This window comes from Podarcis bocagei, assembly GCF_964188305.1.
Source record: "Podarcis bocagei genome assembly, chromosome: Z".
Lineage (NCBI taxonomy): Eukaryota > Metazoa > Chordata > Lepidosauria > Squamata > Lacertidae > Podarcis > Podarcis bocagei.
In genome coordinates, this window is record NC_138140.1 from 51,300,913 (window position 1) to 51,325,741 (window position 24,829).

The window sequence follows — 24,829 nt, forward strand, 5'->3', positions numbered from 1 at the left end:
AAAGGAACGACTCAACACAACATCCATCGTTTGGGGAGGGGAGAAAAAATGGGAAACTGACAACAAAAGGAGTGTTAAATTTTAGAGGTTCTAATGAAAGAAATGCAAGGTTAGAAATAAAAATTCTGAGACCAATGTCACATCAGGGCACCACGTAAGAAACAGGGGGGAAAGGAGGGGGGTTATGTCTCACAAAACAAAAGCCCGGGGACGGGGGGGATGTAATCTCACAAAAGAAACCCCACCTTAAAATAGCCTCAGTTCTCTCACTTACATGTATGCTGGAGAAAGTGGCGACGACCTGGATGTTTTAAGCACAGGAACTGGGAATTTCCACATAGCAGGAGAACTCGTTTTCCATTTCAATGGCATGTTGGTCACCACGATACTACAATAACAGCAAACAGCGTTTCCATAACAGACTACCAACTTGGACTTCCATTCCAGACACACGCTACTGGCACAACGGTGGCTGCTGAAGCTCGGAACAAGCCAAGCGAGCTTGCCAGTGAGCTTAAACCAAAGCTTCCAGTCTGAAAAAAGGGGTTGAGAGGCATCTCATTTTAAACCCTGCTGTCCCCTAAAGCAATAAGGCAATTCTATCACTCCAAGTGCCACCTCGTTAGAGAAGTGTTGACTGCAGTATATGTTCAACAGAAAGAAAGAGAGGGAGGGAGAGAGAGAGAGAGAGAGAGAGAGAGAGAGAGAGAGAGAGAGAGAGGAGCTGCACTTTACAAGTCACCACAATGCAGCGTTTTTCTATAAAAAGAATGCCTCTCCACCCCCCCACCCCAAGAACAAGCCTGTAGTGCTATTGTTCTACCTTCACAGTCACACTGCAGCACCATACTACATTCTGTACCTATTAACCTGATTTCTGACCAATAGTAGCAGGGTGGGAAAGGGGAAGGGGGGAAAAAGATGGGATCCATAATGAAAAGGAAGCAACATACCGACTCAGTACACACTTGTCATCCTCTGAACATTCTTCATTTGAGCTGCAACAATACAAGTGGGAGAGAAATCTCAGCATAGCCCTGGGCCAAACGACAGAGAGATCAGTGACCAAACAAAGCAGCCTGTTTTGCTTCCGTGCAAGGCAAAGAATGCAAGGATGCCATTGTGGCAAAAGCCTATTGCATAATAACAATAGTATATTTTTGCTTTTCTTTAAGAAGAAAAGGAAAATAAATGGGAAGGAGAAGAGAAAAAACCAGTCTTTCCTAATCCATAGTCAGGGTGACCGAACGACCGAACAAGGATACATATCTGCAGATTCCTGCATGTTCTTCCACACAGCTTCAGATTCAAGGCACTCTCATTTCCCCTATTCTCTGCTTCCAGGTGAGATGAGTAAAAACCCCATGCATTTTTACAATATGCTCAGGTGACATGAATATTGCTCTCCGTCTTCTGTCTGCAGCAAATGGAGAGCAATGTGCCGCTAATAACTGTCCTTGCAGGAACGCGATCAACAATCAAATAGAGCAGCCCCCCCCCCCCAAGAGCTCACAAATTGCCTGAAGTCCTGACGAAGCAGCCGGACACGCAGGTGTCCGTCACACATACCCAAACACAGCCCCTGTGGTCTGGTGGTGACCTCCAGGGGCAAGCAGTTACCATGTGTGAGAGCGCGTGCGCATTTTTTAAAAGCGCACTTAAAGCACACACATAAATTTATCTGCTTTATGAAGGCATCTCTGACAGAGAGCTTGTTATGGGAAGGGTAGGGGAGAACAGAAAGGAATTTCGCCCCAAACCAAGCAGTGGCTTGACTGACCCGTTAGGTGTGTCTACAGCAGCTCCCATGAACAAGTGCTAACCATTTGCATACTATTGTAGAAGGGTCACAAGTGGACTCCAATATTGATTTTTATGGACTTGATGTGTCTCTTTCTCTCTCATCTCTCTGTGGTGAGGAGCCACTAGAGCAGATTTATGTTCAGTAGCATGCATGACCTGAATGTTTCCTCAGCGAAAAGTCTAAATACTGTATAATGGAAAAGGCTATGAAAGCAAGAATGCTTTTTATTTAATAAAGCTATTTCTGTTCAGCTTCATTTGCATTGCACGAAGGAGGCACTAGCAGAAAGGGGTCTAAGATTTTTGTGTTCAAGTCCCAAGCTGCAAGGAGAACTGTAGTTATGGGCAGGTATCCAAGGTACAGAGGCATATGACATACCAACACAGAGAGCTGAACTGAATGCTGCTGGGCCTATAGCCCTAACCCAAGGAGAACAATCTTTTAAGCAACCTTCTTAAAGCAATGGAGGAGGGGGACATGTTAATATCACAAACGCTACTGAAAATTAGCAAGATAGGGAGTTCAAAGATGTGGGGGTAGAAGGTAGGTGCACATGCCACATGTGACACTGTGAGCATATTCAGCTCTGGATTTTCATTCTAAGGAAGAAAATTTGACACTCCAGAGATCTGATTTTGTGATAAGACCAGCCAGATTTATTGCCAATAAAAGCAGATTTACTGAAGCATGCAGCCAATGCCAAAGGCTGCATTCACAGAACTGGATAAAGTCACACATTTACATGCTGACTGATGCCTACTTTTCAAAGCGTGTACTACCAACAGTGTATGAACTGGTCTCATTTGCATAGATCGCTCCACACTGGACCCTGCCGTCACTCATGAATCCTTTGCATCATGCAGCCAAGCACCATTGGCTAAACTTAACACTGTACACATTACATAATCATTGCTTCTCTGCCAGATCACTGGTGTGTTTCACACATTTATTTTTTAAAAAGCAAGATTAATGATCAAGTTCAGCACTAAAAGAGTGCCTTTCATCTACTGACACCTACAGAAGACAAGAGCAGCAAGGTCACTGCTGTTCAACCTCAAGCGCTGCCTAGTTGTGGCAAGCAAGACAGAAGACCTGCTGCTTGTGGAGTAACAGAATATGGTAATTCTGCTATGTGCCAGTGCACTAAGGGGTGGTGGTGGTGGTAAATTGATGCTTTCCAATCTTCCTCAGTGCCGGAGTCTGGTCAAGTCTGGTCAAGAAGGTGCCATAAGAGCTATGCAGTTACAAGGGCACTATTGCCAACCAGGGGCCAAGATCCTCACTGCTCATCAGCACTGACCCCTTGGAGGCACTGCAGGGCAGAAAGCCACCATGCAATTTGATCAGGGAAATGGCTTGTCTACCTTGTTTTCCCTTAGAGGCTCCCAGTCCTCCTCCATTACTGTAAATCAAACAATTGCTATTTCACATAGCTCACCAATACGGTGGTACCTCGGGTTACATACGCTTCAGGTTACATATGCTTCAGGTTACAGACTCCACTAACCCAGAAATAGTGCTTCTGGTTAAGAACTTTGCTTCAGGATGAGAACAGAAATCGTGCTCCGGTGGCGCGGCGGCAGCAGAAGGCCCCATTAGCTAAAGTGGTGCTTCAGGTTAAGAACAGTTTCAGGTTAAGAACAGACCTCCGGAACGAATTAAGTTAACCTGAGGTGCCACTGTATTAGTATTAACAGTTCCAGCAACTCATCAATTCTGCTCCTCTCCAAACAGACCTTTGCCTTCAGCCCATACTACCAATGTGTAAGAACAATAAAGCTGTACAGCCAACTGAAGCAAAGGATAAAATGCAAGCCATTTCAGAACCTACCCCTAACCCCCCTCCCAAAAAAAGAGCTGATCTCTGAAAAGAGGCAAAGCACCTTCCTCAAGGCAACACATTGGTTTGGAATCTTCTGGAACAATTACCAGTACTTCTTCCAGTGGGAACAGAGTTAATCAAGCCAAATAATCACCAACACTGCAGAAATTCAAGAAAATGCTCCACTCGGGAGACTAAGTGATTGGGTTGTGTTTCAACTGTTCTATATATTGGGAAGGGGCGGCAATGTTTCCCCCAGATGAGACCATTATTAACACTCTTCATCTTGGCATGGGATTTAGCTCACATATCTCAGCTGCTCAGTTTTCTAGATAAGCCTTTTTCAACCTGGAGCCCTCCAGGCTGTGTGGACTACAACTTTCAACAGCCCCAGCCAGGATGGCCAATGGTCAGGGAAGACAGCAGCTGTAGTTGAAAACATCAGGAAGACACCAGGTTAGAGAAGCTTGCTCCAAACAACCAGGAGCATCTATTATGCTAAGGAGAGCTGTAGGTGCTGGAGCCACCTAGAGTTGGGCATCATACTTTCATCATACTTCAGGAAGACCCACTGAAATCATTGGACTTGTTACTTAAGCCCACTGACTTCAATGGGTCTACTCTGAACATGATTTAGCTGGATATCACTCAATATTTCTTGATAAAAACATGTATTGCACAACTCAGTTAACATATCTGATCAAATGCATCATATCATCAAAACAGTTACAACTTAGTAACCCCATCTGAAATCCTCACTCTATAAAGAGTTATTTCAAAATAGGGCTCTGTCTTCTGTCAGGAGGGCAGACTAGATACACTTTTCAGTCCCTTTCAACACAACAATGCTAAATCACAATGAAAACCTTGGATATATTAGCTGAGACAGCTGCTGGCTCATCTTTCTTCCGGAAAGCAATCTGAGCAGATGGTGGGCTGCATTTTTTTACATGGTGTACATTCTTCTACCACATGCACAATAAACTGGGGGTGCAAATAGCAGTGCCAAACTCTGGCCAAGACATGCTTCAGCTGCAGATGAAACAAAATGTTCGTAGCAGATTGCAAGTCACTAGGATGCCAAGCACCGTTGTTGTTTTTTCAGTGGCCAGTAGCTGAAATCTTAAAGGTGAAAGGCCAAAGGCTATGGAAGGAGGGTAAGTTTAGCAGCGCTCATGATAGAAGGGGGCAAAGAGAGACCCCAACCAAGAAAACAGCATCAAGTGTCAGTGCACTGGGTATCCATGCTCTGTTTACAGTCTTCCTTGCTTGGTCACATGGCATAGCCTCCAAGAAGTGGTCAAGGGAGGGGTTAAAAGAACTCCCAGCAATGCTGCGCCTTCTGCAAGCACTTGGTGTTTTATTCTTACTGTACTTAACAAAACTTATATGACAGTTGATTGTAATAAAGCTTGTAAGTAATTTACAAGAAATATTAGAATGATGAATAAAAAACAGTTAAGCACATTTAAAAATAATTGAAATCAACAGTAAAAGAGATGACATCACGTCAACAGCTGCATACCTGCATAGGCTTGCCGAAGCAAAAATATTTTAAGCAAGCGCTGAAAAGAGTACTGTGAAGGCGCCTGCCTGATTTCAACAAGCAGGAAGTTGAAAACTGTGGGTGCCACCACAATGAAAGATCCATTTCTTAGAACTATCAAATGAGTGTTACACGGCACCTGTAAAAGTGCTAGCTGCAGAGAATGAAGGGGTCAAGTTGAGATTCCTGCATTGCAGGGGTTGAGCTAGATGACCCTTAGGGTCCCTTCCAACTATGACATACAGGGAAAGGCAGTCGCACAAGAAAACTGGTCCCAAGCTGCTAATGGCTTTATATACACCAATAGTAACACACTGAACATGAACCAGTGTATACGTCTCATCAGAGCTCTCACTCCTTTCAGCAACCTGCTGCAGCATCCTGCAATTTCTAGGTCAAACAGAAGTACTATTCTAAAATGTAGACTTTGTTTTCCATTTGGAACTCAACAACATGCGGAAATTAAAACACAAGGGAGTACCTCTTCTTTGCATCAAAGAAAGTTCTCATATAAGGGGGCTTAAGGATGGAGTTGCTATATTTTAAGCTACTGCTACTAGCAGCCAAAGAGCTAGATCCATCATCTTTCCAGAACTTGCAAGATCCATGTGGCAATAAATGCAACTATGCACAGGCACTGCACGCTCTTTCAAAAACACCTTCATCTCTAGGACAATATAAAGCATGCCAGAAAAGGAAAATCACACAATTACCAATTAAGCAATAACTAAATATGGAATCTACTAAATAAAACATTAATTAATTAATAGAACTGTTGAATTAATGCATCCTTATACACCAGGGATCACATTTATTTGCTTCTCAGATGACATGTCACTGCTATTCAGGGTTGGAATTACCGGTATAGGTTAAGCTGGCCTCAAATTGTGACCTTTTAATCATGTAAGATCTAGACAGCTTGAGGTCTTAAAAGGTTTTTCCACAGTACATTTGTCCTTTCCAAACAGCATTAAATATAACACAAACACACAATTCTATTCTATTCAGCTATGTAATGAAAGCAAGGATTAGAGGAAAACTTCAACTTCACACTGTATCCTCCTTCCTGTTCCCCCCACCCCACCGCCCAAAAATCATAGGAAAAATACCCTCATACTAATTTCCTCCTAGTCAAGTTGCCTGCAGGTGTGAGACTCAGGATCATTAAGAAGTTCATTACAGTTTGGGGACAGAGCAATGCAAGTGCGCGCACACACAAGACACAGAGCACCTGCTGAGAGTCTGAGGGTCCTGCTCCTGCCTCTCTCCACCAGGCCTAGGACAGGGCCTGATAGACTATAAAAGGACTGCTGCTACCCAGCAGAGAATACTGTTTACATTCTTTAAAACTGCTTTTTAATTTTGTTTTTAAATTTTTTTCTGGAGGTTGGGGGGGTATTCGGCTGACATGCTGGTAACAAACAATCCAAAGCCATGTTTCTGTTAGATCCACCTCTGGAAGATAAGACATTTCTAGCAAAAGCAGACTTTACGGAAGACGTGATAGTCCACAAGCATTTCTCAAGAGAGAAACTTACCCAAAAGTATAGTGTGGTTTTCAGTTTCTGAATAATAAAGCCTTAAGAGGTCAAAAACAGGACACTATCAGTAGACCAGGGTTTCTCTGCTCCTCCGCTCCAGAAGGATGTGCCCCCATCATAGTGCTTATAGCACCAAAATGAAGCTAAAGGAATTCAGAATGTGCAACAGGGTCTTCTGGAAGGGATACTGCACCCAGTGGAAGGTTTAGGAGTACTTAATGCTTCTATACCACTGGTACTAAGAGGACAGGGGACTTGGCCAGAAATCTGGATGAACACTAGTGGGGCCTTATCTAAGAGGAGAATACAAACGCAGTGAATTAGAACAAATGATTAACATCTTGTCCTTTATGTACTTCAGGCCAGCATTGATGTACCTGCTTATTAAGTGATATTCTGAAAAAAATGGCAGCATCAGTTTCCCATTCATACAATTCAGCACTTGCAGGGTCACAGAAAATTCAAGACCTGTTCAAACTTAGTTACAATGTTTGTGACTACTCAGGTTGACTTTGTGTAATCTATGTGTTTAAACAAAAGATGCAAGTCTTATCGGGGGGGGGGGCTTACTTCCAAGTAAACATATGTATTATCAGACTGTCAATGATGCTGTATCATTTTGGTGCTACAGTGGTACCTCGGGTTAAGTACTTAATTCGTTCTGGAGGCCTGTTCTTAACCTGAAACTGTTCTTAACCTGAAGCACCACTTTAGCTAATGGGGCCTCCCACTGCTGCAGCGCCGCTGCTGCGCAATTTCTGTTCTCATCCTGAAGCAAAGTTCTTAACCTGAAGCACTATTTCTGTGTTAGCGGAGTCTGCAACCTGAAGCGTATGTAACCCGAAGCATATGTAACCCGAGGTACCACTGTATATTCCTGCTTTCCAAAGAATTATGATTTGGTCCAATCCCTAGGTAAGCCTGCTATAACCTTCACATTTGTGGGAGGGGGGAGTGAAGCTTTGTCAATATGACAGGAGTGAATTAGACGGCAGCTTAGGATAAAAACAGATCAATATGGCAGCTCCCTCTACATTGAAGAATCTTAGCTGCACAAATTTCTGTCACACTCTGCAGCACCCAGGGGCAAAGTTATTACACAATGAAGTTTAAGACCCAGAAAGTGAGGTGATGTTTATTCAAAATCAGTAATGCCACCTTCTGGTGATTATGTGAACAGATTAAGAGCATGCATTTAAACCAGGCATAGGCAAACTCTGGCCCTCCAGATGTTTGGGACTACAATTCCCATCCTCCCTGACAACTGGTCATGTTAGCTAGGGATGATGGGAATTGTAGTCCCAAATATCTGGAGGGCCAGAGTTTGCCAATGCCCGATTTAAACTGATGTTCATGACTCTTCTTTTAATGGACAACCTACAAAGCACAGCAGCTGAGTGACAACTGAGCTGTACAAAGGAAAGGTGGAAGCAGGATTCAACTTATTTCCCTTCAATCATCTGACCTGGTGTACACAAGTTCACTTACCTGAGGAAAAAAATTTACAGATGAGCAGAGCATGGACTGCCTCAAACTGTCCTAAGGACAGCGGGAGAAGAAACCATCAATTCTTCAGCCAGTCGGGGGGATGGCCACAATGGAAATAAGATGACCAGTTCAACTCAGAGCTTTCCAAACTTTTCATTTTTAGACATAAAAAAGGATGTCACATAGAGGAGGGAGAAAGGTTGTTTTCTGCTGCTCCAGAGAAGCGGACTCGGAGCAATGGATCCAAACTACAAGAAAGAAGATTCCACCTAAACATTAGGAAGAACTTCCTGACAGTAAGAGCTGTTCGACAGTGGCATTTGCTGCCAAGGAGTGTGGTGGAGTCTCCTTCTTTGGAGGTCTTTAAGCAGAGGCTTGACAACCATATGTCAGGAGTGCTCTGATGGTGTTTCCTGCTTGGCAGGGGGTTGGACTCAATGGCCCTTGTGGTCTCTTCCAACTCTATGATTCTATGATTCTACATGCATCATTTCACGACATGGTAATTCACTTTTACTGTACTAGCAAACCAGAGGTTAAACTAACCCCCTTCCAGCCCCGGGAGGAGCATGGGGAGCATTCATGCAACACACCTACACACTGCAGCCGACACGCTAACATGTCACGACACACAGTTTGGAAAGCTCTGCTCTAAGCTCTCCTCCAAAGCCCAGAAAACAGCTTGGAACAAAAGCCCCTGCTGCCTAAAAAAATCCAAACCTTGAAGAAAGGAGAGGGGAATGCAAATGTATTCAGAAAAGCTGAAAGTAAAAGATGATGTCTCTTAATTCTTCCTGCCTGAGAGAGGGCAGCGATGAAGACAATAATGGAGACAGCAGCCAAGATGGCACCACCCTCAAAAGAGCCTCTTCCTTGTTTGAGAAAGAACATGGAAGCAATAACTTAGAGAAGAATTTGCAGCACTATGATGCTATAAAGGAGCTTATTAAAAACACTTGAAAAGAACTAATGCTTCCAATGGAATCAAAACTGACAGAACTTAACACAAGGCTTGACTCTTTAACAGAAAACAACAAAAGAATTAAGCCAAATCCATTACAAAAATATCAAATAATTAGAAAAAGATATACACAACATGCCTGAAGATGCAGAAAATTTAAATAGGAGAATAATTTTATATTTTCGTTCTTTTGAAGAGGGCATGGAAGGAAATGATCTTGCACATTTTATTGTCGCATGGCTTAAATCAATGCTTCCAGACCTCATAATCTCTGCAGCTGGTTTTGAACAGGCACACAAAAGCACTCAGACCCAAACTGAGGGTACTTCCTCCATGATATAATTGTCTGCTCTGCCCGTTACAGGAAGAAAGAGGAAATGTGGAACAAACTGTGGAACCTAATATCCTTATAAAAACAGTCCAGTTATGGTAATGAAGGTCTGGCTTCTGGGGGGGCGGGAGGCTTTATGTGCTTACAGAATTAAACTGCAAAAAGCTGGAATTAAATATTGCTGGGGCTTCCCCTTCGATCTTATCACAAGAGGATCAACACAGATCACGGATCAACACAGATCACAACCAACAGAACTCCCCAACACTCTTAGAACTGATCTACCTCTGGAATGGCAGCAAGGAGAGGCAATGGAAGAACACACCAAACTTTCTGATGGAAGCTTGGAGGATAGATCTGGCAAACACCTCACACATAACAACAGAGGAGATCACTACAACACATTAAGCAGATTCCTTCACTGTAGACCCTCCCTACGTCTCAGGCCAGGTAGTCAAAGCCTTAGACATCCTCAGGGTCTCTGATTGCCTGGAGTGTGAGCACAGCACTGATTTGGCTCTACCACTACACCTACACAGAGCTCCCCCTGTCTTGCCCTTCCACCCTATCCTTGTTAAGTAGTAGCAACATGTGGCACTGGGAAGACAGGAGAACAATGCAGGCCTGGTGGCTGATGTTGTTTATAGCACCAAAGCCTTCCTAATGAGGAAGGTTTCTGCCATGCAGCAGAAGTGCCATTAAAGAAAGAGCAGGGCAGCCTTTCTGCAGGAAGGAGCTTCCACCTAGAAAAAAGCTCTCACCCTAATCCCAATCAAAGGTGCTTCAAATGTTAGCGAAAAGCAAAGGGCCTCTGCTGATAAACTTTAATAAAGATGCTTGACGGGGAGGAACGGTCCCATTGTACCAAACTGCACTGGACTTGAAAGATAATCACTAACCCTTTGAACCAAGTTCACAAACACATGGGCAACTACCGTATTTTTCGCCCTATAGGACGCACCGTCCCATAAGGCGCACCTAGTTTTTGGGGGGAGGGAAATAAAGGGGAAAAAATTATTCCCCCCCCCAGGCGCGGGGCTGGGGCGGGGGAAACCCGAGCTTCCCCCGACCCCAGCCCCCAAACAGGCAGCTCTCTGCAAGCCGTGGGAGCCCAGCGCTGGCTCCCGCTGCTTGCTGAGAGGTCCGCGAAGCCTGGACGCGCTGAGCTCAGCGCGCACAGGCTTCAGCGTGCAGCCAAACCCTCCGCAAGCAGCAGGAGCCCAGCGCCAGGCTCCCGCTGCTTGCGGAGAGGTGCGCGAAGCCTGGAGAGCGAGAGGGGTCGGTGCGCTCTCCAGGCTTCAGCAAAAGCCTGCATTCACCCCATAGGACGCACACACATTTCCCCTTCATTTTTGGAGGGGGGAAAGTGCATCCTATAGGGCGAAAAATACGGTAATTCCGGTGAAATTTTAAGGGGGAAGGAACAATTTCAATAACTGAATATTTGTTGAAAGCGACACAGAAATCTTTTCCACCAAAGCCTTTAAGGGCAGGGCTGGACCTGCAAAGGTCCTAAGGGTCTTCCCCAACAGTGAGAATCTATTTTAACTGCTCTGAATGCAGCTTGGGCCTTCTGTTCTGGCCTTCTGTGTTACTAAAGAGAAACAAAAGAGTTCTACACAGATCATATTTTGATCCCACTCTTTCTTCAAGGGGCTCAATGTCCTCAGACAAATTTAACTTGGGGAGGGGGGTGCCCTTCAGAAATATGCAAGCATGACAGGCTGAAAGCTAAAATTAAAAGTTATTAAAAACTGAAATGCATCTAACAGCCAACCACCGCTCCTTCCTCATTTCTCTTTCCCCCAAAACAATTAATTTGCCATGAACAAGCAACTAAACAGCAACTACTCCCACAGAAAACGCTTTAGGTTACATGATCTTATCCAGCTGACAGAGAAGCAACATCCTTCAAGAGCTGAATATCAATTTGACAAGAAAATTAAGGAGTAGGTGGCTAATTAAACAGCATTCATAACTATTCAAGTCTATGCAGAGTGTTAACTAGAGCTCCACAGTGGGGTCATTTGGGGGGCTAGTTTTGGAAGTTTGTTTCTTCAAGCCAGGATTGCAGAAAGCTGTACGTCTGATGAAATGGCTAATGAAAGTGCACCAAAGGTTTCTAGTACAGGATTTTAAGACTCAGTTTCACAAACTATCGCAACCTGGTGTTCTCCAGTTGCACTCTCTCAGCTGTTGGGAGCTGCTGTCAAACATATGGAGAGAACCGGTTTGAGGAAGGCTGCATAGATTATACCTTTCTCTCCACCCCCCTTCTCACAGCCCACCATTTCTGTGAAACCTTTAGCACTGCCATCCTTGCTAAGCCAAGTGAATCCCCAGTACAGTCAACTTCATCTGACTGACCAAATCCAAAGACTGCCCACTAATGGTGCCTCGTCATCCTGGGGAGAAGCGACAAGAGGGCAGCTGCAGGGTTCTGTCCTGGGCCCCTTGTTGTTCAACACCTTTATAAACGAGTTGATTGAAAGAATGGAGGGGATGCTCGTCAAATTTGCAGACGACACCAAACTGAAAGGGGTACCTGATGCCACAGAATACAGAATCAGAATTCAAGATAACCTTAACAGATAGGAGAACATGGCAGCTAACTAACAAAATGAATTTCAATAGGGAAAATTTCAGAATCTACACTTAGGCACAAAGACCAAACTGCACAAATGTAAGATGGGGAAACCTAGCTTGCCAGTAATACATGTGAAAAAAATGTAGGGGTCTTTGTAGACCACAAGCTTAATTTACACGAGCCAACAGTGTTATGCTGTATCAAAAAAAGTTATTGCTATTCTAGACTACATCAACAAAAGTAGAACATCCAGATCAAGGGAAGTCATAGTATTGCTCTATTCTGCCTTGATCACTTTGGAGTCCTTTATCCAGTTCTGAACACAATTTAAGAAAGAAGGATACTGACAACTGGAAGGTCTGACAGAGGACAGATGACTACTTTTCGGTAGTGCTCTCCCAAATCATCATGTGCTGACTAAAATCTAAAGAAGCCTTGACAAGATAATGTTAGGATCATATAGAGTTACAAACTGTGGTCCAAGGATCACCAGTGGTCCACAAGCTTCATTCAAGTGGTCTGCAGTGGGTTCACATTAAATATTTATATTATTTTTAATTGTATTTTTATTGCTTCTTTTACTTCTTATATTGTCTTTCATTATATTACAATTTGAATTCTAGGAACTGTAAGAAATAAAAGCAGCAATAAAAAAAAATTTAAAATCATATGGTACGTAGCCCAGCACATTACAATTGGTACAACAGGCTGAAAAATGATGTAGTGGTACGCCAAGACCCCTAGCAGTTTTCAAGAGGACCACAGGGGGGAAAGTTGGGGAACCACTAATTTAAACAAGTATATCTATCTCTGATAACCTTCTCATATTGGGACAATTTATTTTAAGATCAGAGAGCTGTTTGTCTGTTTAATACCAAAGCTACATAGGACATCAGAATATCCTGCACAATCTTATCGCTCTTTGTCATGTCACTTGAAAAAACTTACTATCAAAGATCGAATCAACTGATTTCCAATGTTAAGAATGTTACATGCTAACAAATAACTTTTCAGACAGATAAATATATATGCAATTTTGACATGTGAACTTCAGCTTCTGTTCTCCAAGATGTTCATCTGCAATCAATTTCACTGGGAAACAAAATTTTTGTTGCACTGACACCTGCAGTTGTTCTAACCTAATTTTGACATGCTGATTTCATATCTGAAGTTGGTTTTGTTCTGTAAGCTCTAGGGTTTTTTTTTGCAATTCATGTTTTTCACTTTTCACCATAATCTTTGTTTTTCACAATGCAAGAATTCAATATTTTATTAAACACATAGCCAAAGTAGCACAATATGAGTATAAATGTAAGTGACTTATATAGCATTGAATGTGACATGTATAGCATTGAAAATGACATGTATATCTATGTAGTTGAAGGTATGCAAAAAAAATGTATTCCCTTGGGATACACAGTATACTGAGGGGGGGGGTTTCATTTTCTATTGCATGAGATTTTTCAACTGTTCTTATGTTCTTTAAATGCTGATTTCAAATCTGAAATCGATTTTCGTGTACGTGATATAGTTATCTTTCAATTTCCGACTTTTGCCGATATGTCATATTTACACTGGGGATAAGTGGACACTAACACGTTGATCTACCCTAACCACATGGTAATTATTGTTTTGCAAACTTAATTTTTCTTTACTTTTATAGTTTTGTAACCTAAATATTTGTATTTTTCAGATCGGACCATGGCTTCTTCAAGTAGACAAAAATGTATAAACAAGCCTGATGACTTTTGTTATGTATGTGGCTGCTATACACTTCCTCGTCAAAGACGCAATATAACAGTGATTGTGAGGCATGCCTATAAAAGCTATTTTGAAATTCCTCTGGGCGACCAAGGTAAGAAATGGGCTCCGCATATTGTTTGTCAGAATTGTGAGGAAATGCTTAGAGACTGGACAAAAGGAAAACAGAAGAGTATGCCTTTTGGGGTTCCCGTGGTTTGGCGAGAACCCAAGGATCACACAAATGACTGCTATTTTTGTTTCCTAGTGGTAGCCACAAGCTGTTGTTATTCAGGTACTTGGTAAAGCCTTTCTGTTGTCCAAGCAAGAAGTTGACCATTTTGAGATCCACACAGATGATCCAGTTGTGCTCTTCACCATGTTCACTTCCTTCATCTTCAGAAGAGACAAACCCCTTAAAAACTGGAATTGGGAGTTCCTCAGAGTGCAGGATAGGTCTAACTGCTGAAGCAATACTGGGATAGGGTGACAGAATGTCAGTTTTTCTTGCCGATACTCTTCGTATTGACCAGACAAAAATAGCATAACAAAAGGCATCAGGCTTGTTTACACATTTTTGTCTACTTGAAGAAGCCATGGTCCGATCTGAAAAATACAAATATTTAGGTTACAAAACTATAAAAATAAAGAAAAATTAAGTTTGCAAAACAATAATTACCATGTGGTTAGGGTAGATCAACGTGTCAGTGTCCACTTATCCCCAGTGTAAATATGACATATCGGCAAAAGTCGGAAATTGAAAGATAACTATAGCACATACACGAAAATCGATTTCAGATTTGAAATCAGCATTTAAAGAACATAAGAACAGTTGAAAAATCTCATGCAACAGAAAATGAAGGGAAAAAATTGTTCCTGTGTTTTCAATGTGTGCATTTTAAATTTATGATGAAGGAATATTCATAACCAACCTTTCTGTTACAAATTGCCCAGTGTGTTTAAACAAAATGTAATAACCACCATCACAAAAGCAGTTTTTTTTAAAGTAGGTGATGTCTCAAAAAAGGTGCAACCAACAAATGAAGCTCTCCTGCCACCTCAAAATTGCACCTGTGGCCAAGGAACAATACCACAAGGGTACAAACTAGGATCCTGCATCTGCTGTTTATGCAAATAATGCACGGAATGCATTTTCATAGAGCAAGAATATTCAAAGGAGCTCCTCAGCTAGTTGTCTCATTCCTGTGTCATGTTTTCAGAAGAAACAGTTTCATTCCCCGTTAGGAAAATGGTAGTAATAACTCCCCATATACCTCAAAAGCCTCTGAATTCCAAATGCACATGGATATTCTTTGTGAGGTAGAAACAGCTTCATAGCAAGCTGATTTCAAGCAGAAAATACAAAACAATGAGAATTAAGTGTTGGCTGAGTAAAGAGCAAGAAGAAAGGGGAAGGGCTACGTGCCAGCGAAGGGTACGATTAAAAGAAACAAGGCTATTGGGAGGGTTTTAACCATTTTATAAACAGCAGACAGCTGCAATCTCACTGACATTCTGACTAGAAGTAATTGGCAAATAAGAGCTGCCTCTCTAACAAAAGACAATCAAAACGCAATTGAGGGGAAAGGTGGAATTCTTCCCAACGATATTGCCAAAATTACTGATATTAAAAACTATGGCAACACTTGGATATGGCAACAGAAATATGCTAAAAAGTGATGGGAGTGTAACATTCAGCCCCTTCTGATCCATAAATTACAAGCATGTGCCTCAATTCTTTTGCCAAACCCATGATTCTCTCATCAGCTCATCAAGTTTCACATCCTGTTTTAAGACCAAACAGGCTTTAACAAACATTGTACATAATGTAACTGATTTGGCAGAATCCTCACAATAGGCTACATGCTAAACAAGTTTGTCAGTGCATGAGTGATGAGCTTCTGTACAACTATAACACCACCCACCAGAGGTTGATAAACAAAAGGCAGAACATCCAAAACTCTGGGGAAAAAACCTTATCTGTCTTGAGAGAACAAACAAGCGCTGAGCAGTGTTAATGTATTAAACATGATTCATTTTGCACCAAAACGCATACCTCTCATGATGCACCTCCCTTCGGAGCACAGAATGATCCATACCGTCAGTATTAGTAGCTCCCCTGTTGACAAAACAAGATAAAGACTTTAAATGCTCTGGTTTTTAAAAAGGAAGCATAGTACCCTAATGCGCCATGTCATCTTAATAAATCATGTGAGCATAGCTCACTGGAGTGGGGATTAATTGCCAGTGAAGTCAGTCACAATGCCAAGACCATCCATTGTTTAGTTGTGAAAATGAAGCATTTGTTTCTCGACAATAGGTTTGCTATTCACCAGTGGTGTCCTGGCAAACTTTGAAGCACAGGAGCTCTCCATGACAGCCTCCACAGCCCTGCCCCCAAGCAACATCCAAAACATACAGGCAGTTTGCGTCCATCCATTTTATACATATAATAAACTAATAGCAGTGCCCAGTGTATTAGGACATGCTTACTGTCCTCCAGAGATGAGCAGGGATCTAGTGAAGGGTAGTGGGTGGCTAGCATGTTGGAACTTAGCTGGTGGGGTTCACATCTCTGATAAGCTTTGGGGCAGAAACATAGTTACCTCGGGAATAGCCCTATTAAACTCAGTGTTCCAACTTCTTAGGTCCAACACTGAACTTTAGCAAGAAGTCTTCAGCCAGCTGAAATACAACCTTTAAAATTCAATTAGAAATGTAAACAAAGTTCCATAGAAATATTACAATGGCTACCATGAAGTAGGAACCCCATCAAAGGAATTAAGGGCTGTATCCAACCAAGTTCTACTCAGAGTAGACACAATGAAATTTATGGGCTTAAGTTAGTCGTGCATATTAATGACAATGGGTCTAACTCCAAGTAGAACAAGAACTAGATACAACGCTCCGTATCCAGGCTCTGCTTGAGTATTTTCCTCCATCTCCAGTTTCCTCTATGCGCTAACCTGTCAAATGGTAAAACAACTTAAAAGATTTGTTATCATCTTATTCACTTGTCACAGCTAACAGTCTGTCAAATACCCTGGTGCACTCTCAGATGGCATCATCAATCCTGGTCTGAAAATAAGCCAGTGTGGAAGAGCAGGGTTTGAATCCCCATTCAGCCATTAAGCTCCCTGGGTAACCTTGGCCAATCACCATCTCTTAGCCTACCCTACATCACAGGGTTGTGGTGAGAAGAAGAGAACCATGTACACCAACTTGAGCTCCTTGGAAGAAAAAGCTGGTATGTAAATGTAATAAATAAAAGTCCGGGAGCTGTGCTCCAACTGTTCTTGCTGTACCACATTCATTGCAGTACATTGTAAAGCCCCTTTCTCTTCTTCAAACGCATACTTGTAAGAGCCTTTTCCTCTCAAGTGGGCCCAGAACTGAAGATCTGGCAAAATAGCAAACATCCCATCTGCTTTAAGCGACACATTAAGATTATTCAAATAACAAAAATCCCCTTGTGGAATAAAGGGGGGGGGCATTTAGCAGAATAACTGTCAGGCAGAGTCAACAGTCAGGATCAAAAAATGTCATCCTTCAAGAGTGAGACAGCTCTCTGGGCTGCACTTTCCTCTTCTGAAAATCCATATGTTAAAGCAGCTTAAAGGAGCTTTGATCGGGTTTCCTTTCTACTGCCAATGCAGACCTATAGCGATCCTCACAATATCACTCACGTCCTTATTAAGAGCTTCCTTCCCATAAGCATCCCTTCTCCATTTTGCCGCGAATTGAATTTTACGTAGAATCCAGAAAGACCAAAACCAGTTATATTTCAAAGCAAGCCTGAATAAGTTGGTGCTCATCTGAAACTGTTTTTCATGTCCGCTGCTAATATTCTGGAAATAAAAATCTCTAGTGATGGAACTGAATTTCAAAGCAGAGGTAACATAGGAGATTGCTGTCTCTGCCTTTCCCCCTCCCTGCTCATCTGCTTGAAAAAGCAGTTACAACAAGGAGACAGTCATACAAAAACTCCTCCACCCCAATCTATATGATTTGCAAAAACTATTGTAAGAAACTAGTATTTCTCGTCAGGATACAATCTCTGCTAACAAGAGTCATATCAAAGGACATAGATCTTAGCAAGCAGGAAGCTTTTGTTTCCCTACCATCAATAAGTTAGAACTCACCCTGGATGTGAGACAAAACTGCTTTGCTACTTCTGTGGTGATCTATGCAAGCAAGAAAGGCTGTCTCAATAATCAGCTGCCTTTCACTGGCACACTACCAAGGATCAATGAGTTGATTCATATGTGCAAGGGAGAAGACTTCGATCTCAATGCAAAGGGGGAAAACAAGCAAGTAAACACATGCTTATGATTATAAAGCACAGCTCATTTTATGTTGTGCAATTTGCATGAGCTGGGAAGCTAGTGAAGGGCAGAGGAGAGAAAGCAGTAGGGTCAGGCAAAACCATCTCCTATCACATTATGAAATCTCATTACTGTACCTGTGTTCCAAACACAAGACGTTTCATCCCTGTTATGCATGGAATAGAATTATGCTGCATATCTGTCAGGATTTTAATCTCTCTCCTCACCCTCAAGATTTTTTCATGGAGCTCAGGACAGTGCACCTGGTGTCCCCTATTTTCTCCTCAATACCACTCTGGTATTAATTGACAGGTTGGGTCAATTAATGCTATCTCTGCCCAAGATGATCCAATGAAAGCCACAGAGTAGGGGTTTTAAAATATTCTAGGTCTCTTGATACCTTGTCAAATATTCTATTCCCCTACACCAGATCCATTTCAACAGACTAGTACCCGTCCAATGTTTCGGAGGGCATCAGGTTGGCTATCTGCATTTGCTGTGTGACTGAGATGTAGAGATGTGCAAACTCTCAAGGGATTTCATCTTTAAAAGTTCACTAGTAGGATACTGAAATGCAAGCTTCAAAATAAGTTCTCTTCACACCACCACCCTGCATGTGTATAAACCCAAGCCTGACATATCTGTTCTGCAATGTTAGAATGGCTGACTGCTCAGCATTCAAAACTGCACGTGCCAAACCTCTGCACTGTTTCACCATGAACCATCTGGCCCACAACTCATAAAATAGCCTTAACAAGTGACCAGAACCCCACACATTATGTTATTTGCCTAGACATATTAAAAAAAAATGAAGCCACACATACAATACATATGCTGGGTAGAAGTTAAAACTTTTGCAATGTAATAAGTGATCTGACTCCACACATGCAATACTCTCCAAAAATAGATATAAAGTTGATGCAAAATGAATTCCAACACCTGCTTTAGTCTAGGAGGAAACAGAGAAATCTCTGCACAACCTTTTTAAACTTTAAAATAAATACCATGAGACAAAAAATATGAGAGACTTGAGACAGTCAATAACCCCTGCCATTAAAAGCAACGAAGGTACTTAGTATTATAACCAAGATAGAAAATTGAAATTAGACATTAAAGCTCTTCAGCCCTCTAGAGAGGTCCCTCAGTTTCTACTATACTGCTGAGTTCTTGAAAAATAATGTGTTTTATATTCTATAATCCAAAATATACATTTCATGGCAACTCCAACAGCCATAGTGTAAACCAAACCTACGCTTCCGGCAAAAGCAAATATTCAGAAGCTTTTAACAAGCACAAAGAGGGGAAAGAGGGACACTTTTTCCTCTGTACTTGGAACCCTCTAAGCCACGGGTGTCAAACACAAGGCCCGCGGGCCAAATCCGGCCCGCCAGACCTCGTCATGTGGCCCGTGTAGCCGCCGCCGGCCGCCAGCCTTCACCTTTTATTATTCTTTTATTTAGACTCTAAAAGGACGGGAGAGAGAGAGAAAGCCTCCGGATACGGGATCAGCAAGCCCGCCAGGTGGCAGCGCCCGCCGGATCCCCGTCGCGGCCAATCCCAGGCAGCCCCAAACACGTGCGCCCACTCTGAGCGCACCAGGCGGTGAAGCAGCCCAGCCGTCTGCTGAGCGCAGCACTGTGCGCCATCAGGAAACCCAGGGAGAAGTGGGAGGGGGAAAGGAGAAGAGGGAAACACACACACAACACACACACCCCCGAGCCAAGCAAGCGTGATTTGCGGGGCAAAAACCCTGCCAAGCCTCTTTACTATATCTTTTCGCTCCGCTTTGATCTTTTCCCGGGCGCACAGCCAGGTTAGGTGTAAAAGAAAACAGCGAGCTGCGGGAAAGCGAGGGTCTCTGCTGCTCCCACTGAACTAATCGCTCCAATTTTAATATGGGGGGGGGGGGATTCCAAACTCTTCACTTCTCGGAAGAGCTTCTGGAGGCTCGTTGGATTCAGCTGCGTCTTGTCGATTATTTTTATAGCCACCTCCCTTCCTGTCAGGATGTGCCTGGCCAGCTTGACCTTGGCGAAGTTTCCCTTCCCGATGGTCTTGAGGAGGCGGTAGTTGCCAATGTGAGGCTGCTCGTCGGCGCAGGAGGCGATGGAGTGGCGGCAGCGAGCGCCCAGAGAGCGGCTGGACCATGACAAGCCCTTTTCCAAGCGGCTGCTGGCCAGGGTGGAGGGCTGCGGGGACAGCGGAGGTGTTGCTGGGGCGGGTCAAGGGTGACCACCGGGCAGCACTGGTGCGCCTCGGCATTGCGCTCATCGCCAGCGCGGTGAGCAAAGACATAGTCCTCCTCCTCTTCCTCCTCCCGGAGCCGGGCCGCAGCTGGGGCGAGGGGGGCTACCTTCCTGCTGGCCTCCCCCCAAGCGGACACTCATAGAAGCCTCCAAGCACCGGGCTGGCGGAGGGAGGGACGGACGGAGGGAGGGCGCTGGAAAGGGAGATGCTATGGGTGGGGGAAGAGGGCGAAAGGCGCTCCATGCGCCCCCGAGGAAAGGGGGCTTATTTCCCCAAGGGGGGGCTCATGTTTGGAGTGGGGTGGGGGCAGGCTGCCGCCGCCGGTGCTGCTGGTGCCGCCGCCGCTGCAAAGGCCACTGGTCAGTTGCTGGTGCCGGGGCTGCCTCTCAGAGCCTGCGCGCCCAGCCCGGCCGCCGCATACTCCCCGCAGGCAGGAAAGGGCAGAGGCGCTTCCTGCCACCCCCCATAAGGCTCCCGAGCGGGGAGGAGGGCTGCGGAGGGAGAGAGGTCCGCGGGAGTCCAAGGCAGGCGGGCGCAATCCAAGCCACCGGCAGGCCCCCTCCCGTCGTTGCCGCCGCCGCCAGCACAAAGCTCCGTGGCTCTGCTGCCGCCGTCTCTGCCAGTGCTCCTGCTCCAGCCGAGGCGGGGTTCACGTAAGGCTGCCAGGGGTCCAGGCGGGCAGAGAGGGAGCCACCGGGGCTCCCCGCCATCGGCAGGTGGGCTGGAGGCCGTTGGGGCGGGGAGGAGGGCTTGGGGAGCGATTCTAAACTCAAGGGTGAACCACGACATCATGGGCATAGCCAGGATTTATGTTGGTGGCGGGCAGGACACCCACCTGCCATCATCCTCTGCCTGGCTCTGGGTAGTAGATTCAGAATGAAATGTCTCAACAAGAGTTGTTTAAAATTGTTTAGCAATATTTGTATGTTTAAAAAATAAATAAATTACTGTCTGTTACCAAAAACCATTTTCCAATAAATTGTACAATAATTGTACATTTGAATATCTACTTGCCATTATTCTGACTATGTTTCTGCTTTCAGAGCTAGTTATTACTTACATTATTACAAAAAACAGTAATAATTGAATGCAATGACAATAATTTATGATAATATAGAGTGGACACATAGTCCTACAGATACAACCGGCCCCTTCAGGGTGACCAAACTGCTGATGCGGCCCCCGATGAATTTGAGTTTGACACCCCTGCTCTAAGCTCAAAATTGCTCGACAAACCCAGCTGCTGCACAGTAATTTGCATTTGCTCTGGCGTGACACTCTTCTCCAGCGCCAAGCTAAAATTGGATTATTTCATTGTCTAAGTACACAGGCATCTGTACCCTAAAGGATCCAGGCTTTTAAGCATGTCTCCGTCACAAACCTTAGTGTGAAATCATCATGGAAAAACCCAACTAAATATTTTGGTTGCCTTTACAATCAAACGCTAAAGCAGGATTATGAAGACACACTCACCTGATAATAAGTAAAAAGGACAGGGCAAAATTCTTAACCTAGATTGAAATTCCACTTTCTGGGTGATAATTCACTTACACACTTAAGCTTGAGATGCTAGAAATTTAAAAGGTCTTTTATTTTCCCCACAGTGTGTGTTGGTTTTTATCCTGTGGACTGCAAAGTAAGATACAACTATAAAAGCCAGCTTTTTAAGACCATCAACCTGTGATTGTTCTGTTCTACTGCCTTTTTCCCCCCTAGCCTTTAAGCACAATGAAAATTATGGGAGGGATTATGGGAGGGCCTGCCAAATTCATATACAAGAGCTCATGCTAATGTTCAGAGATGAAATGCTCTCTATAGAGAAAATTGACACATTTTAATCTTACAACTGAAATATTTTAGAACTCAAATGCTGAATTAATGTGCTGCTTTTTAGTAAAATTGTACTGTCATCTTTGTATACTATGAGCTGCTTTGGGCAATTTGCTGGGGTAAGAAAGAAGCTCCAGAAATTACAGTGGAACCACAACTTATACTTATGTGTTCATAGCTTTAGGCATAACATCAAAAAATAAACATAAATAAATAGAGAGGGGGCAGGAGACCCTTGCTTACTAGGTTCTGGAGGCCCTCACATGGATCCAATTGCAGGCACCCAATGTATCTTCAGACCTCCCCAAGAGATCTTTCGTGAGCCTCCAGAGCCTGGTAAGCAAGGCAGAGGGCTTAAAAGTGTTTCCCATGTGAGGTTTTCCTGCTCTGGGAGGCTCCAGTGATATTTTGGACAGCCCTGATCTCTCAACATGTTTGATAGTGGGGGCAGTTGGGGGAGGCAGCACTCTGAGTTTGTGCAATTTTGCCCTTGCACACAATCCCCAGATTCTATGCCATCTCAGTCTTAAAATGGGCTACTTTGATATTGGTCCAGCCACACCTGATATTCACAATTTCTGTAACCAAATCAAAGTTTGCTGTGCAGTTAGCTTTCACACGTTTATGAAGGACATGGGGGGGGGAGGATAGGTCTGGGTGGCCCAACTTTTCATACTAAGTGGGCGGCAGGAGTACTTTGACACAGAACCTGCAGGCTGCGCGTTGGACCATCAGTTACCAGTTTACATAACACACAAATATTTAGATACTCACAAAACTTCTCTCCACATCCTCTCCAACATATGCCCTTCTTCCCTCCTTGCAAACCTGCAAGTTGAACAAAAATAGATGGAAACTCTCAGACACGGGGAAGAAGGCACCCTTGCACAGCAAGCTCTACATCAAGACTCCGATACCAGAACCAGCCTACATTCCTTCCAGACTACTAGTGCAGATGTTCTTCATCACTCTCTCAAGGGAAAGGAGGTATACTAAAGGATTTTGGAGCAACATCTGCACTGTGGTTCTCAAATGGTGTGGCACAGTGCACTGGTGCAGCAGAAGAGGATGGCAACTGTGGCAGGAAGATTCAAGGACAATCAGTACTATAACTTGTGAATGATTTATGTTCATACGTAGCTGCATTGTTTTATACTTTATGGATATCCTATGTGTTTTATGTCATATACTAAGCATTATTAGGAGTTGTTGCTTTTCGTTTTGCAATGTACTACTTATTAATAATAATTTTAAAAAATGATGTGGAGTGAGCAATTTTTTGTTCTGAAAGTGTGGCCCAGAGAAAAACATTTGAGAACCACTTATCTACACAGTATGTCACACAACACCCCAGAATATGTTCCAAGCAGTTATCCACATTTCCATTCAAGGCACACATAAGGATTCTCTTTGATCAGTTACCAGCTCATTAATTCTTATGGTCTTAAGAAGGCCCATCAGCTGTTAAAGAAAAACAAAAAACCAGCAAGTTTGCAAATTAAAATATTTGCCCAGAAACAAAGCTAGACCCATTATGGCACAGGGGAGATACCTGGGTTTGAAAAAAATGTTTGAGAATCAGTTAAAGAACATGCACACTAAAGCAACAGGTGTTAGAATAGAAAGGAAAACACTGGAAAACACGCCCTCTTCAGCAAGCACGACAGATATAGCCCCATCTCCAGTTCTTAGCAAAGCCTCAACAACTTCTTGCCTGCCTGCTATTCTTGAGGGTTGTAAATGGTCATAACTGAAGTACTGGGTTGAGGAAAAAAGCTTCCTGCTGCTTTCGGCTTTCCAAACTGTGCTATCAAGTTTAGGCTTGAGAAAGGGGCTGGCATGGCAGAAATCATAAAAGCCTTTGCTTTATGGGGAAAGAGAGTAAGTAAAGAGCATAAGCCTACCTTCATTTTCCAGCCATCCCTAGCCTATTCCCCAGCTGGGTCAGCAGTCATTCCCTCACAACCCTACAATTACGGGGAGGGGAACCTTTCACAAAGCTACCCCCCAGTTTGATCTCTTGTGGGCATATGCAGCGGCAACCTTGGCCAACTTCATTGCAAGGCTGGGTGAAGCGGCAGACATGTGCGCACACAACCTGAGCCCTGCTGGCAAGGACGCCAGTCTCACAACCATCTCAGACTTGAGGAGGCTGAAACAAACAGTTCCGCTCACAACATGTTGCTACAGCAAACAGCGGAGGCGAAGAGAAACGGGTTGGAACAGTTTTATTTTACTAACTTAAATTCCAGCCAACTGCTTTAATTACTTCACAAACACTTCTTCCTGAAAGAAGTTAGCTGCAGGCAATTTTGATAAATGGAGGGAACACAAAGCAGGAACCATGGAAGAGTTGGCAACATGCATCACTTCCTGTCAGTGGTGGCCTCTTGGTGATTTCCACTCACCCCAGGTGCCCCCCAGTCTCAGCCCTTGTACTCAGTCTTTAATTTATCTTACTACTATAAGGGAAACATATAGTACAGGAGTACAGAAATCAGATTTCATGAAGTTTGAATGTGGCTGTATGTCAGAGGTAGCCAGGTTGTGGACCTCACAAAATGAGGTCTGCTTGACCAGCAGTGCATCAAGCATTCCCTGGATCTA

At 43.7% G+C, this 24,829-nt stretch overlaps 1 protein-coding gene across 8 annotated transcripts in view; it reads right to left on the reverse strand.

The window, feature by feature from the left end:
• KLHL13 (kelch like family member 13) overlaps positions 1-24,829 on the reverse strand; it is an 82,837-nt gene that overhangs the window by 44,100 nt on the left and 13,908 nt on the right. For 2 of the 8 annotated variants that reach the window (XM_081180448.1, XM_081180449.1), the window contains exons 2-3: positions 22,997-23,050; positions 15,877-15,939 (exon numbers count right to left, since the gene is read on the reverse strand). In XM_081180448.1, coding sequence (XP_081036574.1) covers positions 15,877-15,939; positions 22,997-23,025 — 92 coding nt within the window. In that variant the 5' untranslated portion in view covers positions 23,026-23,050. Of the gene's footprint in view, positions 1-274; positions 668-953; positions 1,049-6,710; positions 6,990-15,876; positions 15,940-22,996; positions 23,051-24,829 lie in introns of those variants that run through there. The other 6 variants (XM_081180453.1, XM_081180446.1, XM_081180451.1 and 3 more) reach the window with 6 other exon arrangements.